Source organism: Oncorhynchus mykiss, chromosome 23 (assembly GCF_057628025.1).
Source record: "Oncorhynchus mykiss isolate SJ-2025 chromosome 23, ASM5762802v1, whole genome shotgun sequence".
In the NCBI taxonomy this organism is placed as follows: Eukaryota; Metazoa; Chordata; class Actinopteri; order Salmoniformes; family Salmonidae; genus Oncorhynchus; species Oncorhynchus mykiss.
Window position 1 is genome coordinate 11144079 of NC_143044.1, and position 18009 is coordinate 11162087.

General features: G+C 45.7%; 1 protein-coding gene across 12 annotated transcripts in view; it reads left to right on the forward strand.

The window, feature by feature from the left end:
* LOC110502431 (latent-transforming growth factor beta-binding protein 1) overlaps positions 1 to 18009 on the forward strand; it is a 134931-nt gene that overhangs the window by 72541 nt on the left and 44381 nt on the right. For 6 of the 12 annotated variants that reach the window (XM_036959791.2, XM_036959792.2, XM_036959796.2 and 3 more), the window contains exons 9-12: positions 1601 to 1684; positions 7709 to 7831; positions 10878 to 11045; positions 15114 to 15338. In XM_036959791.2, coding sequence (XP_036815686.2) covers positions 1601 to 1684; positions 7709 to 7831; positions 10878 to 11045; positions 15114 to 15338 — 600 coding nt within the window. The remainder of the gene's footprint in view (positions 1 to 1600; positions 1685 to 7708; positions 7832 to 10877; positions 11046 to 15113; positions 15339 to 18009) is intronic. The other 6 variants (XM_036959795.2, XM_090216860.1, XM_090216863.1 and 3 more) reach the window with 1 other exon arrangement.

Below are 18009 nucleotides of genomic sequence, written 5' to 3' on the forward strand. Positions count from 1 at the left end.
TGTTTTCCACACTGAACAAAACCTAAAGCCCTTCACCAGTTTGTTCCCAAAAGTCTCCTGTTATTGAGAGGTACAAAGGAGGCACAGTATACTGACTGGTTGTGTTGGGAGTCAGGAATGGCAGGGGCGTGAGGTTAGTGTTTATGTGTGGGCGTCGTGTTAACAGCCACATTATGCCCCCGGAGACAGTTTTCGCTGTTAAATAGATTGGCTTACGCGCAAACAAACACAGCCTTGTTCCCTGTTGACAAGGCTAGCAAGTTATCAATCTGCTTTTAGGTATTTGGGTGCCACCCTGTCATGGGGCCTGAAAAGCCCTCCATGAGTACTTCCGTCTGCCAGAGTAGATCTAGATTCCCCCTTATTACCGTAAGCAGACTTTGAGTTAACTCTCCATCTGCAATCACCCATCAGCATTGAAATGGTTTGATTTATTCTGAGCCAGCGGTACCATGGGCAATGCGGTTTAATGGTTCCTCTTTGAGGACTCTGACTGTGCCCTCGGGCTCTCATCCCCTGTCAACCCATCGGAACTCAACCAGAGTCTTGATTAACAGATGTCAGCTCCCTTCGTTGAGTTTTTACAATGAAAGCAATTAATGTCAACCTTTGGAAATGAAACAGTAAGGCTACGTGGTGTTTGGCATTTGGAAGCGGAGGTAGGAGGGTGTTTTTGCACAGTGTTCTGTCCTTGAGGCTTGTGTGGCCAGGGATAAGAAAGTTGAATGCATGAGAGGAAGTGTTTGTTCATGGGTTTGATCAGTTGCCGTGCATGTGCACACCACGTGAGAGAAGGGAGGTTTTACCCCTATTTTCCCTTTCATTTTGTTTTCATATTATGGATGCTTGTGCTGTCGTTCAACTCAAATCCATGTGGGAGCAGAAATGTTTTTATTTTGCCGTGATTCTCATTTTCCCTAGAGGTCAGCTTGAGATCCCTATTCTTGTCCTTTAACAGCTATCAGACAATGCTAGTAAGCAGAGAGGCCTGCGTCAGGAGGACCACACCATGCATTCGTGATTTCAGATCAAAGTGGGATTAAAGCAACCTGTCATCAATCAAAACCAAGTGTGATGGTTTTTATTCTTGGCAGGTTTCCTGACGCCACCTCTAGCCTGGAGTCATGATAAACTATGGAACTGTTCTAGGTGACACTTCCAGTGCGATAAACAAAATGGTGTGTGTGTGTGTGTGTGTGTGTGTGTGTGTGCGTGCGTGCGTGCGTGCGTGCGTGTGTGTTGTACGCATGCATGCACGTGTGTCAGATGAAACGCTGGTTCTTACTCAGGGTGTTTGTTTGATGGATCGTGTTTGTGTTGAACAGGTCAGAGTAGAGACTGTCAGAGTGGCCTTCCTCCTTCCTAGACAATTCTGGATGAGTCCTCAAATGCGGTCTACTCAGAAGTCAGAAGGAATCCCCAAAGTATCAGTAGAAAATGCATAACGCATTTGAAAAAACCTTGACATGTCCTCAAACGTGTTTATGTGCGAGAATGAAGCGTATATACTCCACCTACATTTGCTCTGAGTCATATACGCCTCAGAGATGGAATGATGGGCGTCAAAACAAAGAACTCTCTCTCTCTCTCTTCTCTCCAGCTATTCCTCTGACAGCTGGAGGATCCAGACAGGCGATGGACTGCCCCCAGGGATACAAGCGCATCAACAACTCCCACTGCCAAGGTAAGAGCTGCGGCCCACCTCTAGTTCAACCTCTCTGCGTCGACCCGCTGGCATTGTTTTGCTTGTGTTTTCCCACACAGAGAGCGTTTCTTAGCGTGGAGGAGGGCTTTGCCAAGAGAAATGAGCCCCAAAGAAATGATTTGTCACCAGCCACATAAAACCCTGCTAGAGAGCAGGGCTGCAAACCAGAAATGGGAATGAATATGCTTCCTTTTGACAATGATATAATTCTCTCGCTTTGTGTTGGTGTCCTGTGCGCTCTTCTCTGCTCTACTCCTTCCTTGGGCGGTGTGGGCCTGTCTACCTGTACACAGCACCCTCTGCTGGTCCCTCACCTTCCGGTCCTCCACAGACGCACTCACTCAGCCAACTCTGAGGCGAGAGAGAATATATTCTTAATTTACAACCCTAGTGTGCCAGCTGCCATTTGTTGTCTCCCAGAGCTGCCTGAAATCCATCAAGGATTAAAGTTTTTAAAAATTATTTTCTTTCTCCTCCTGACCTGCTCCACTCACTCGTCAGTGATCAATCCTGCTTTAACAGGACCCCAAACACCATAACAGCCATGCAGGAGAGAGAGGAAAAAAGAGGCAGGTGCCATATTTGATAGATTTCCCTAATCTGTATTGAATTTGAATATGATAGCAAGTGATGACTACAATACATCAGGGCTGGCAGGCCTGACCACTTTCAGGGGAGTCACTCTAAATCAAGCCTGCTCCGCGCCAGCGACTTTTGAACCCACTGTGGCCCAAATCAAATCACATTTTATTGGTCACATATTTAGCAGATGTTATTGCGGGTGTAGCGAAATGCTTGTCACGAAGGATCCAATTCGGGAAAGTTGTATTTCTGGTTGGAATGCTGGTGAGTTACTGGCACTCTGATAGCTAAATGTTATTTCCGGCTGTATGTGCTGATGCAAAAAAAAAACGTTCTGGGCTAATAATGTAAGAAATAACACACACGCACACAAAATAAATACTGAAAAGTTGCTGCTAGAAGCAGAGCTGCCTTGCACGTCGGCACCATCTTAAAAGATTCACTCAGCACTCCATTCAAGGGGAGAGAGAGGGAGACAGAGATAGAGAGGGAAAGATGGAGAGAGAAGGCCAGCCTCAGTGTCTGGGTGGGGGTCCATGTGGGCCACAGGTCTCTGCTTCAGGGACTTAACTGACTGCTCACTTTTTCAGAAGTAATTTATAACCCTTAACGCTCTCATCATCTCACCTGCAAACCCAGACCTCTGCTCCTCTCCATGGTAGCTGGCTGTTTGAACGGTCAGATCTTACAGAGAGGGGTTTTGTACAGCACTTTGAGATATCAAAATACATTTGATTTGATTTGATTTGATTCTGAACTAGTGAAGGCTTCTCCTTCAAATCGAGCTTGTGCCATTTGTTCGACAATAGCAACTGCCCAACACTTAGTACACTACATTATTCCACATCATTGAGGAATGATATATTGGAACAGTGGACGGTACATTGAAGACATTGATGATATCAGGGGACATCATTTGGCATCACTCCCTGCTCTCTTCAAAGGAATCCCATTCGTTGGCAGCACTGGTACTGTCGTGCATGGCACAACCAATAGAGGGCATCTGCCAGGGTTACACTGGTTCGCCATGAAGCAGAGCGCCAGCACGCCGAAGCGTTTGCCAGGCGCAAAGGGCTCTGAAAGGGGAGCTGAAGCCTGCTTGCTGCCTAGTCGGAGAGCTGCCAGGCTGAGGAGAACAGAGCGCCGGCCCAGGGCCCAGGAGCCCAGACTTGGCTATCCCTGTGGAGGTGCTGTGACTCACCCTGTAATCCACCACATCCTGTTCCCGTTATTATTCACCCTTTTTTTGGGGATTTCATTTCCAATTTGTTTTCCTTGGAGCTAGGTACGTGTGTTTACTAATCGCCAGACATGGTGTGACTGTGTCCAATATAAGATGTGGAGGGAAAAAGAGACAAGGTAGAGGATTGCTTGGCTGGTTTAAAGATGTTTGGTCCCCGGTCTGATCCAGGTTCTGATTAAATTCCCGAGTGAGCCATTTGAGTTCTGAAGCGGTGAGGTTAGGGGCAAAGTGTGGTGTTAGGCATGGTTAAGTTCAGTATGATTTCACTTGGACAAGCCAATCTCCCTCCCACATACTCTAGTTTAGCACTTCTCAGGCACTGCTGAATGTTGTGGGGGCTAATGCGCAGGTGCGTCCCAGACAGATTATGTGAGCGGAGATGGAGTGGAGCGAGGAGTGGAGCGTGGCCAATTTGACAAGAGCAGGGAGCGAGATTCCCAAAGGCTGGAGCATCGGCCTTCTCGCCCAGTAGCGTTCACTTCACGAGCTCAGGGCCCGGCGGAGCATGCGTCTGTAGTCTACTTGTGTGCGGCTGTAAACCCCTTGCTTTAGCTACTCTCATGGAGTTCGCTAAATATTTTCAGAAAGACACTGATAAAACACACAGGTGCTAAATCAACCTGACTTACAAAGAGGAGGACCAAGAGCAAGAGTGGGAGTGTGGTGATGTAGCGTCCACAGATAAATAATCATTGTGGAATCTGAAAAGACACGTATCCCAAAAGCGTGATGGTGTACTTACTACGTGCACATGCTAACAGAAAGGAACGAGGCGGGTAGATAACTAAGTGTGTCATTGTAGCAAAGTATTTCTAAACTCAAAACCAGATCTCTTAAACGTTTCGTTCATTTTTGTTCTATTATCTATACAATAGGCCATCATTGATTTTGGCCCAATAGGCCTGGCATATTCCCACGTCCGAGGAGCTTTCCGTTTTGATTGGGTTATTGTGCCTAAAAAACCTTTAGGCCTACCTATAGAGAGAATGGCCTACCTTTAGGCCTACCTATAGAGAGAATGGCCTACCTATAGGCCTACCTATAGAGAGAAAGGCCTACCTATAGGCCTACCTATAGAGAGAAAAACTAACTTTGCATCTCTGCCCAGCCTGGCAAGAGTGGCCAAAAGGGTGTTTATCATCCCAGTAGCTCTGCAAATTCATTCTAAAAATGAATTCAAATGCACTAATTTCATTCTAAATAAGTCACAGCCTATATGCGCAATTTATAAACTATTATGATTTAACACAACAAAATGTTGTTTAAATGCTGAGCGCTTTATGTCCCAGCCAGTCTACTGTGTCGCACTCGCAAATGCTTCACAATGTATTCCCTTTGTAGGCTATAGCCTTGAAATAATATAACCTAAATAATACATTTTCGATCCTTCTTAGGCTCCCTGTCTGGCACCTGACCTATTTAGAGTGTTTATATGCTGTGTAATATGACATGTAGCCTATTTCAAATGATGTTCGCTTCTTACAATCACCTTTTCATGTTTATTCAAATACTTTTCATTCAAATCCAAATGGTTTGGTTTCAATACTTCAAAACCAAATGGTAGGTCCAGGTAGTCACAAGAATAGATGGGTGTTGGTTAAATTGATTTTAATTAATGGAGCGAATTTGGAGTGGCATTATTTTTCTGTGAGCACGGAGCGGTTGGAAAGGACATGAAGCGCCAGAGCGGTATGCAACTTGCTTCACTCTGCTCACATGCTCTGGTTCCAGCCCAGGCAGAGGATTTGAGTACAAAGTGATTAAGGTGATGAGGGAGCAGTGATTTATTCAACTTTATTTAACCAGGAGAACCCATTGAGACCAGGGTCTCATTTCCAATGGTAGCTGTGCTCCTATGCTTCTCCTCAACCTAGCATGACACATTTCTCTGTGTGTCATCAGAGGCAATTGGCTGCTCTCTGTGGGGCCCCAAGGGGCCAGAAATAGTCCATTCATCTCTCCTCCACTCGGCTCACCGCTGGGCCGTTTTATTGCCTTGTGGGTAATTATTCTGTCAGTGCGGTGATTGACAGCGCAGGTGGGCACGGCTCAGAGGAGCGGTGCAGGTGTTGAAACTGTGAAACCACCAGTGGAGACGTGTTTGAGGACACGCCGCGTCCCGTAAGATGATAATTGCCATTCATTGATATTCCCGACAGAGGGTGTCATAGAAAAGAATGTTAACGCAAACATCTTTCTCCTCTTGAGATCTGCCCGAGAAAAAAAAGGGGGATTTTGATCATCTATCCTGTAGGGCAGGAAGCAACACCCTCATTCACCCACCCCAGGGGAAACGTCACTGGGAAGTGACGTCTCTGCCCCTGATTAGTGGTTCTTTGACAGTTTGACAGAGCCTCCTGTGTTATGGACCTGGGCGTGATGTAGCCGCTGAAATATTCATGACTTACATGGAAGGATATCAACATGCTGCCGGCTGGTGTTAGAGTGCCACACGGTGATGTGATGCTGTTCTTGTCATGACACCATCCACTTAGTGTCAGGCGTCTAGCACACTCTCTGTGTACATGATGCTCCTGTACTGCTTCTGCTTTTCACTTTGCAAACAGAAAGTGAAAATATGTGTCCTGTGGAGCAGAATTAGAGGGAAAACAAAGCTCTCCTTTCGATACATAACTCAGACACATGCTTCGTATTTAGCCCTCTCAATAACAAACTGCACTTGTAAACTGGATGCCAGAAGAAATGAACCAGGTATATGTAAACAGCTAAGAGGCAGCTGAGTTGGAAGGGGATACAAAGGCTCCCTGTCTCCTGTTAGGAGGAAGAATACGGGGGAGAGCATTCTGTTGACCTTCTTCCAGCCGGACATATTATGTCTACCCTGCTGTTGCTTCATGAACAAGCAGGGTTTCTCAAACCCGGTCCCCGGGACCCAAAGGCTGCATGTTTAGTTTTTTTGCCCTAACCCTACACATCTGATTCAAATGATCAAAGCTTGAGGATTAGTTGATTATTTGAATCAGCTGTGTAGTGCTAGGGCAAAAACTAAAACGTGCACGTCTTGGGGTCCCGAGGACCGGGTTTGAGAAACCCTTCTCTAGTGACTGGCTGACACAGCCCAGCTGCAATGAGCCAATGAACCCCTGAGGACATAAAGCATAAAGCTGTTAGTCCCACAGCCAGCCTCATAACCCAGACCTTGAACTAAGGAAATGAACCTGCTCTTCTGTGAGGTTACTACATAACCAGGATTCATGCCTAAGACCTGAAACTGTCTCTTCAACTCCACATAAATTACCTAAAACTACAGGGCTGCCTTGGACCAGAACAGTTATGTAGTGGCTACACCAGGGTTATGCGGCTACACCAGGGTTATGCGGCTACACCAGGGTTAATGGGCTACACCAGGGTTAATGGGCTACACCAGGGTTAATGGGCTACACCAGGGTTGATGGGCTACACCAGGGTTAATGGGCTACACCAGGGTTATGCGGCTACACCAGGGTTGATGGGCTACACCAGGGTTAATGGGCTACACCCGGGTTAATGGGCTACACCAGGGTTATGCGGCTACACCAGGGTTATGCGGCTACACCAGGGTTAATGGGCTACACCAGGGTTAATGGGCTACACCAGGGTTATGCGGCTACACCAGGGTTGATGGGCTACACCAGGGTTAATGGGCTACACCCGGGTTAATGGGCTACACCAGGGTTATGCGGCTACCCCAGGGTTATGCGGCTACACCAGGGTTAATGGGCTACACCAGGGTTATGCGGCTACACCAGGGTTATGTGGCTACACCAGGGTTAATGGGCTACACCAGGGTTATGCGGCTACACCAGGGTTATGCGGCTACACCAGGGTTATGCGGCTACACCAGGGTTAATGGGCTACACCAGGGTTATGCGGCTACACCGGGGTTATGCGGCTACACCAGGGTTATGTGGCTACACCAGGGTTATGCGGCTACACCAGGGTTATGATATGAATGTGGTTGTTGTGAGCTATTATACAAACTCATGCACGGAAACAAATAAAATGATGGTAATCGGTGGAGTTGCCAACTCATATGTGTCAGGCATACAGGCTGTGTTTTGCACACAACTCCATTCTATGCACATTCAGTTCATGTTCCTTTCTGTACTGTGTAATAAACACTAATATGTATATCAACAGTGCATTACTTTGTTCCTCTCCTTGTTGTTCTGTTGCAGATCTTAATGAGTGCCAGCTGCAGGGCGTGTGTCCCAACGGAGACTGTCTGAACACCATGGGTAGCTACAGGTGCAGCTGTAAGGCCGGCTTCATCCCTGACCCCACCCTCTCCACCTGTATCCGTAAGTCCTCTCTCTCTCTCTCTCTGTCTCTCTCTCTCTGTCTCTCTCTCTCTCTCTCTGTCTCTCTCCCTCTCCCTCTCCCTCTCCCTCTCCCTCTCCCTCTCCCTCTCCCTCTCTCTCTCTCTCTCTCTCTCTCCCTCCCTCTCTCCCTCCCTCTCTCTCTCTCTCAGTGCCATTTTTGGGTGTGACATACATTTCCCATACATTTCTTTGAATTTGTATTAATTCAGCCCATACAGTCTGGGTTGCAGTCTAAGAATGTTGTGAATGCCGCAAATCGTACTGCAAAGGCTGCGTTTTGATGAAATGCATACGAATGTGGGAACAGATGAAAATGCATGGATGAAAAGCATGGTGTTTATCAAATTAATCAGATTCCCCCTAGAGCATGGAACACAAGGCACAGCATTTGAAAACACAGCAGATCTCATTTCTCTCTACTGAAAGAGGGAGGGACGGAAGGAGGGATGGATGGATGGATGGAGGGAGGGAGGGAGGGAGGGAGGGAGGGAGGGAGGGAGGGAGGGAGGGAGGGAGGGAGGGAGGGAGGGAGGGAGGGATTAAAATCCTATTGACCTGATTCTATGTTCTCTGGGTTTTTGGTCGGAGAGCGATTGAACAGTGATGGCCTTTTAATCACTGTTCCAATGTAATCTGTGTTTCCCTGTCGGCTCGTTGTCTCTCCCAGTCCGACCACTGTGTGTGTGTGTGTGTGTGTGTGTGTGTGTTTGTGTATGTGTGTTTGTGTGTATGCGTGTGTGCGTTGTCATTCTTGTTTTTTCTTCTATTCCTGGTTCCCCTCTATTTATCTCATTGCTAATGAAACCTGAGTGGCCATTCATCAACATCACTGGCTACGGCAAGGAGCCTTGCTACCGTTTTGTTCTTACATGGAAAAAGGAGGCGTTTGAAATTCATCAGTGACATCAGCCATTGTGTCTGCCCCCTCCCCTGCATATGTTGCCTGTCATTGAACCCCCAATGTCAGGTCTAGACGTCTCCCCTCGTTGTGTGTGTTGAGTTACTGAGTTTCTCTGGCTCTCTACTGACCTGAAAAGCAGAGTGGAATTTGGAGAGAAACATATTGGTGTCGATGAAGGACCAGGATATAGCCTGACCCTCCCCTGTACTGCGCCTTTGCGTGTTGATTGGCTTATAGTGTGCATGACAGTAACCAACCAAAACTCGCGTACCCATTGTGAGCGACACTTGACATTTACTTACGTGTACATCCTGTGTCCAACTAAACGTATAACAAAAATAAACCAATGCATTCCATGCGTAGCACTTAAAAAATCTCGGACTCATTTGTATTTGGGGATTTTGACACGTCATCAAACATTCCACTGGTGCAAGACTGTAATTTTAGACAAATTCTTGACCAAAAGGTTAAAAATAATGACTGCTTGAAGTTCACAAACCACACGTGATCAAGCTCCAAAATAGGGTAACATGATGGGACACAAATAGAGCAACTGACTTGGAATGGAGGGAGGGCCATCCAGGGCAATCTAACAGAACCCCAGAAATCTCACCTCTCTCTATCCCTCTATCTCCACTACCCTCTACTGGGCTACCATCCAACATCTGACAACGAGAGAGATTCTAACATTGGGTCATTCACTGGCCTATTCATGGGACTGCTCTAGTTTAGCCTTTAGCAACTGAACCCAATAGCCAAGCCATAGCCCTTTTAGCTGGACCGTTACTGAGACTCAAAAAGACTCAAGTGTGTTAAACACGGTGGTGCTGCCATATCAGGGAGTTGGTAGTCACTGGTATTAATTGGTGGCAACTTTACTGTGGGTGGTAAGAAGGAGGGAGGAGGGGGGTGGATGGAGTTTTGGGAAGTGAGTGGAGACTAGAGCAAAAATGATTGCTGCCTGTCATGCACGATTTCCACCGTGTGTCCAAGCTGTGAAGTGTGAGACTCAGAGGCGCCGTCACAATTTTTTGTAGAGGGTTTGGGGGGACAGTGGTTCAGTGGTTTGAGCCCGCCTTTCCAACAGTAACACACACTCACACACACGCTCACACACACTCTCACACACACATGCTCACACACACGCTCAGCTTTGTCAACATAATGACTGGAAACCTGAGAACTCTTTCCGCCTGTTTTGACGAATATCAATGCACCACACAAACTGCCTGAAGGGGAAAATGTTAGAGGAATTAAAACTTTGGAACAAGCCTTTGTGACCTTTTGTACAGGAATTGGTAAAGAAAAGCCTATTACCTTTCACTGTTGTTGGAATGATGTCTTGTAAACTCGTCCATTAACTCATTAATGCCTGCTGTTGGTCTGAACAGTACAACACAGTCACATTTGGGGTTTTGGAGACTGTTGTGCGAGAGAAATAAAGGAATGTCATGGTCCATATGTGTTAGCACTGATTTGCCGTTGATAGGACGGCTTACCAATTGAAAAATGAAGAAATGCTGAAAGAACATCATATGGCTCTAGCTCTACTTGGAGGTCAAAGCCTTAGAGAGTCTTTGTTCCGTTGGTGCCTTGCCGTGCCACAGTTTCCACTCCTGCTCCCCCACTTCAGGATTTGAGCTGCTTCAACCCCTCATGATGGGCACCATTCAGAAACACTCAACCAACCCTACTGCATGCTGTTATTTGAGTCAGGGTTTGACTTTGCTAACTAGTGCATGAAGCCATGGCATGAAGCGCTCAATGTGTGTACACCCAAAGAGCTTTCGATGTTGTATGTGTCGCGTGTGTTTTGTGTTTGAGCGTTTAGTTGAGTCAACACTTTCTTCATAGCTCAAAAATCCTGCGTCGAAGATATGAAAGGTCTCAGCGGTAGCAGCTAACTACGCCGAGATGTTTCACATTTTCCTTGGTATTTTTGATGTCGTTGTTATAAATGTGTGACTACTGGACTCTGTGTTGGGCGGGGAGATTCCGGTGAAGGGGGACTTCTTTACTTCTCTTCTCTTTATTTCTCTTCTCTCCCCCATGTATGTGTCTCCCCCCCACTGTGGCGCACCTCCCCTCGCCCCTCTCCCTCCACCCTCCGCCGCACCTCTTCAGCTGACACCCCTGCCGTCCACGAGGAGAAAGGGGCTTGTTTCCGATTGGTCAGTTCGGGGAAGCAGTGTTTGCACCCGGTGCCTGCTCAGCTGAGCAAACAGCTGTGCTGCTGCAGTGTGGGCAAGGCCTGGGGCCCGCGCTGCGACAAGTGCCCCCTGCCAGGAACAGGTAAGGTCCCCAACGCTGGCACCTCTGAGCTCCAGACAGACTACACCTCTACCCATCCATCTATTCCACCAATCTCACACTGAGAGATGGAAATATGGGACCAATGGCATTCATTCATCCGACCCCCCCCCCCCCCCCCACAGACACTCTCTCTCTCTCTCTCTCTCTCTCTGTGCATGTGGTTAACTGCTTTGCCAAATATATGCTTTTAGATGCAGTTAAATCCCCACCACCACCACACTCCCACTGTCTCCCCTTACTCCACCACCACCACCACACTCCCACTGTCTCCCCTTACTCCACCACCACCACACTCCCACTGTCTCCCCTTACTCCACCACCACCACCACCACCACACTCCCACTGTCTCCCCTTACTCCACCACCACCACCACACTCCCACTGTCTCCCCTTACTCCACAACCACCACCACACTCCCACTGTCTCCCCTTACTCCACCACCACCACCACACTCCCACTGTCTCCCCTTACTCCACCACCACCACCACACTCCTACTGTATCCCCTTACTGCACCACCACCACCACACTCCCACTGTCTCCCCTTACTCCACCACGGCTCCCCCTCTGTCAGTGCAACCTGTACGGGTATTATGGTCAGTGTGCGCCTTGGTGATACAATAGCAGACGCCTGCAGATCATGTGGACCACAGCCACACTAAATAGATAGAAGCTGTTCGCTGAGTCCTCACACTTCCACTCAAAAAGGTCTGTCTTATTTCATTTATGACGTCGAGCCAAACATTCCATTAGACCTGGGAGTTTATCTGGGAATAAGTCTAACCCTTTTCTTCGTCTGTGCCGGTATTGTCAGTCTGGGCTCCGAGAGACATTACTAAATTACCTCGTTTTGCCTAATTAACAACACCAGTCAAATTAATCTGGGTTGCCAGATTCCTTTGGTTGCCAGATCCTCCAGGTTTGCAGTTTGGTACAGCAGGTTGTTATAGAGAGTGTGGGTGGTAGAGTTAGAGGATGATATCTTGGAATGGGGCCCAAGTGAGAACATCTCTGTGGGTAAGATTAAGAGCTGTTATAACTTCTTAGGGCTGCAATCCCGTTAACGGGATGATATGACAACAGCCAGTGAAAGTGCAGGGTGCCAAATTCAAAACAACAGAAATCTCATAATTAAAATTCCTCAAACATACATGTATCTTATTCCGTTTTAAAGGTAATCTTGTTGTTAATCACACCACAGTGTCCGATATCAAATATGCTTTACAGCGAAAGCTCCACAAATGATTATGTTAGGTCACCACCAAGCCACAGAAAAACACAGCCATTTTTCCAACCAAAGAGAGGAGTCACAAAAAGCACAAATAGAGATAAAATTAGCCACTAACATTTGATGATCTTCATCAGATGACACTCATAGGACTTCATGTTACACAATACATGTATGTTTTGTTTGATAAAGTTCATATTTATATTTAAAAAATCTGAGTTTACATTGGCGCGTTCACTAGTTCCAAAAACATCCAGGGATTTTGCCTAGCCACATCGATTCAACAGAAATACTCATCATAAATGTAGATGATAATACAAGTTATAAACATGGAATTATACATATACCTCTCCTTAATGCAACCGCTGTGTCAGATTTCAAAAAAACTTTACGGAAAAAGCAAACCATGCAATAATCTGAAACGGCGCTCAGAAAAATAATCAAATTAGCCACCATGTTGGAGTCAACAGAAACCAGAAATTACATGATACATATTCCCTTACCTTTGATGATTTTCATCAGAATGCACTCCCAGGAATCGCAGTTCCACAATAAATGCTTGATTTGTTCGATAATGTCCGTTATCTATAGCAAAAGTAGCTAGCATTAAGTACACATATCAAACGCTCGTGCATTACTTCGGACAAAAACTATATTACAGGTCGAAGAGACGTTTCAAACTAAGTATAGAATCAATCATTAGGATGTTTTTATCATAAATCTTCAGAATCTTCGGAGAATTCCTTTGTGTCTAGAGGAGCAAAGTCGATATCATGTGGAATGCGCATGACCAGGAAATGGCTCTCTGCCAGTACCTGACTCATTCAGCTCTTATTCAGTCCCACAACACAGTAGAATCCTCATTCAAGTTTCTAAAGACGATTGACATCTAGTGGAAGCCCTAGGAAGTGCAACTTCATTCATATCCCAATGTGAATTCAATAGGGCCTGAGTTGAAAATCGACCAACCTCAGATTTCTCACTTCCTGTTTGGATTTCTTCTCAGGTTTTTGCCATATGAGTTCTGTTATACTCACAGACATCATTCAAACAGTTTTAGAAACCAATACTGTTTTCTATCCAATACTGAGACTGACAAGACTGAGGAGCAGGCCGTTTACTCTGGGCACCTCTGGGCACCTTTTATCCAAGCTACTCAATACTGCCCCTGCAGCCATAAGAAGATAAGAGTAAATGATAGACTTGTGCTCCATAATCAGGAATAAACTTGAGTAGACATATAGGATTGGTGTAATCATTTCAGGACTAACCTTGATGTGAAGTGCAGCGTTTTCAATGTGTTCTTCTTCGTTTGTTGGAATGTTTACCAAGGTAGCTGGATTAGTTACTGTTTGATCTGATATATTTGTTTCACTATCAATGTTAAATGTAGTGTTTTAACTGCAATTGGCTGGGTTCTTGCTGGGCCACTCAAGGACATTCAGAGACTTGTCCTGAAGCCACTCTTGTGTTGTCTTGGCTGTGTGCTTAGGCTCGTTTTCCTCTTGGAAGGTGAATCTTCGCCCCAGTCTGAGGTCCTGAGCGCTCTGGAGAAGGTTTTATGTACTCTATGTACTTTGGTCTGTTCATCTTTCCCTCGATCCTGACTAGTCTCCCAGTCCCTGCTGCTGAAAAACATCCCCACAGCATGATGCTGCCACCACCATGCTTCACCGTAGGGATGGTGCCCGGTTTCCTCCAGGCGCGATGCTTTGCATTCAGGCCAAAGAGTTAAATTTTGGTTTCATCAGACCAGAGAATCTTATTTCTCATGGTCTGAAAGTCTTTAGGTGCCTTTTGGCAAACTCCAAGCGGGCTGTCATGTGCCTTTTACTGAGGAATGGCTTCCGTCTGGCCATTTTACCATAAAGGCCTGATTGGTGGAATGCTGCAGAGATGGTTGTCCATCTGGAAAGTTCTCCCATCTCCACAAAGGAACTGGAGCTTTGTCAGAGTGACCATCGGGATCTTGGTCACCTCCCTGACCAAGGCCCTTCTCCCCCGATTGCTAAGTTTGGCTGGGTGGCCAGCTCTAGTGAGTGTATTGGTGGTTCCAAACTTCATACATTTAAGAATGATGGAGGCCACTGTGTTCTTGGGACCTCAATGCTGCAGACATTTTTTGGTAGTCTTCCCCAGATCTGTGCCTCGACACAATCCTGTCTCGGAGCTCTACGGACAATTCTTTCAACCTGGTTTTTGCTATGACATTCTCTGTCAACTGTGGGACTTTATATAGACAGGTGTGTGCCTTTCCAAATCATGTCCAATCAATTGAATTTACCACAGATGGACTCCAATCAAGCTGTAGAAACATTAAAGGATGATCAATGGTAACAGGATGCACCTGAGCTTAATTTCGAGTCACATAGCAAAGGGTCTGAATACTTTTTTATTTGTAATACATTTGCTAAAATGTCTATAAACCTGTTTTCACTTTGTCACACTTTGTGTGTAGATGGATGAGATTTTTTTTTTATTTCATCCATTTTAGAATAAGGCTGTAACGTAACAAAATGTGGAAAAAGTCAAGGGGTCTGAATACTTTCCCGAATGCACTGTATGTGGAGCTCGGAAAGAACTCAGAGAATTATATACACGTGGTGAATCTGCTTCAACAAAAACCTAACCTAACTTATTGTACTTTACATATGAGTTACATCAAATAAAAGATCAATCAAATTAGTCATATAGCTATGAATTATGCAAAGTAAATATATTTAATGTGGACATTTCGATCTGTTTTTTTTGATGGAAGTGGTTTCTGATGTGTTTTTTTTTTCTTGCGTAAAGAATACTTATTTTTCTTTTAACATTTTTAGCTAAATTCAAGGAGATATGCCCTGGTGGGATGGGCTACACTGTCACAGGCTCTTACAAGCCCAAACTACCCAATCAACTACCCAAACTTCCCAGCCAACCTGAGACCATCAACAAGCCAATGATCACCCACCAAGAGCCTGTGGCCCCGCCTCTGCCCTTCCCGACACCCGAGAAACCAGTGGAGGCCTTGAGCGTCACTGAGAGACAGCTTCCCTCTATTCCAGGTGAGTCAACATCACACAATTCCCTTTATACCAGGGGAGTCAACATCACACAATTCCCACTATACCAGGTGAGTCAACATCACACAATTCCCTTTATACCAGGGGAGTCAACATCACACAATTCCCTCTATACCAGGTGAGTCAACATCACACAATTCCCTTTATACCAGGGGAGTCAACATCACACAATTCCCTTTATACCAGGGGAGTCAACATCACACAATTCCCTCTATACCAGGTGAGTCAACATCACACAATTCCCTTTATACCAGGTGAGTCAACATCACACAATTCCCTTTATACCAGCTGAGTCAACATCACACAATTCCCTCTATACCAAGAGAGTCAACATCACACAATTCCCTCTATACCAAGAGAGTCAACATCACACAATTCCCTCTATACCAAGAGAGTCAACATCACACAATTCCCTCTATACCAAGAGAGTCAACATCACACAATTCTCTCTATACCAAGAGAGTCAACATCACACAATTCCCTCTATACCAAGAGAGTCAACATCACACAATTCCCTCTATACCAGTTGAGTCAACATCACACAATTCCCTCTATACCAGGTGAGTCAACATCACACAATTCCCTCTATACCAGGGGAGTCAACATCACACAATTCCCTCTATACCAAGAGAGTCAACATCACACAATTCCCTCTATACCAGGTGAGTCAACATCACACAATTCCCTCTATACCATCTCAGTCAACATCACACAATTCCCTCTATACCAAGAGTCAACATCACACAATTCCCTCTATACCAAGAGAGTCAACATCACACAATTCCCTCTATACCAGTTGAGTCAACATCACACAATTCCCTCTATACCAGGTGAGTCAACATCACACAATTCCCTCTATACCAGGGGAGTCAACATCACACAATTCCCTCTATACCAAGAGAGTCAACGTCACACAATTCCCTCTATACCAAGAGAGTCAACATCACACAATTCCCTCTATACCAGCTGAGTCAACATCACACAATTCCCTCTATACCAGGTGAGTCAACATCACACAATTCCCTCTATACCAGCTGAGTCAACATCACACAATTCCCTCTATACCAGGTGAGTCAACATCACACAATTCCCTCTATACCAGGTGAGTCAACATCACACAATTCCCTCTATACCAGCTGAGTCAACATCACACAATTCCCTCTATACCAGCTCAGTCAACATCACACAATTCCCTCTATACCTAGAGAGTCAACATCACACAATTCCCTCTATACCAGCTGAGTCAACATCACACAATTCCCTCTATACCAGGTGAGTCAACATCACACAATTCCCTCTATACCAGCTGAGTCAACATCACACAATTCCCTCTATACCAGGTGAGTCAACATCACACAATTCCCTCTATACCAGCTGAGTCAACATCACACAATTCCCTCTATACCAGCTGAGTCAACATCACACAATTCCCTCTATACCAGCTGAGTCAACATCACACAGCAAGCACCAGTAGAAGAGCAGCCATCTTTACTAATGTACTCCAGAAAGACAGAGACAGAACATTGGGATGAGCTGGGCCTCAGTGTGACTCATAGATGGGAGTTGCTTGGTCTTTTAGAATTCAAGTAGTGCTCTGTGGAATTTGGCATCATAGACTGTAACACATGGGCCCTGGGGCCCTCTAATTCCCTCTATACCAAGAGAGTCAACATCACACAATTCCCTCTATACCAGTTGAGTCAACATCACACAATTCCCTCTATACCAGGTGAGTCAACATCACACAATTCCCTCTATACCAGGGGAGTCAACATCACACAATTCCCTCTATACCAAGAGAGTCAACATCACACAATTCCCTCTATACCAGGTGAGTCAACATCACACAATTCCCTCTATACCATCTCAGTCAACATCACACAATTCCCTCTATACCAAGAGTCAACATCACACAATTCCCTCTATACCAAGAGAGTCAACATCACACAATTCCCTCTATACCAGTTGAGTCAACATCACACAATTCTCTCTATACCAAGAGAGTCAACATCACACAATTCCCTCTATACCAAGAGAGTCAACATCACACAATTCCCTCTATACCAGTTGAGTCAACATCACACAATTCCCTCTATACCAGGTGAGTCAACATCACACAATTCCCTCTATACCAGGGGAGTCAACATCACACAATTCCCTCTATACCAAGAGAGTCAACGTCACACAATTCCCTCTATACCAAGAGAGTCAACATCACACAATTCCCTCTATACCAGCTGAGTCAACATCACACAATTCCCTCTATACCAGGTGAGTCAACATCACACAATTCCCTCTATACCAGCTGAGTCAACATCACACAATTCCCTCTATACCAGGTGAGTCAACATCACACAATTCCCTCTATACCAGGTGAGTCAACATCACACAATTCCCTCTATACCAGCTGAGTCAACATCACACAATTCCCTCTATACCAGCTCAGTCAACATCACACAATTCCCTCTATACCTAGAGAGTCAACATCACACAATTCCCTCTATACCAGCTGAGTCAACATCACACAATTCCCTCTATACCAGGTGAGTCAACATCACACAATTCCCTCTATACCAGCTGAGTCAACATCACACAATTCCCTCTATACCAGGTGAGTCAACATCACACAATTCCCTCTATACCAGCTGAGTCA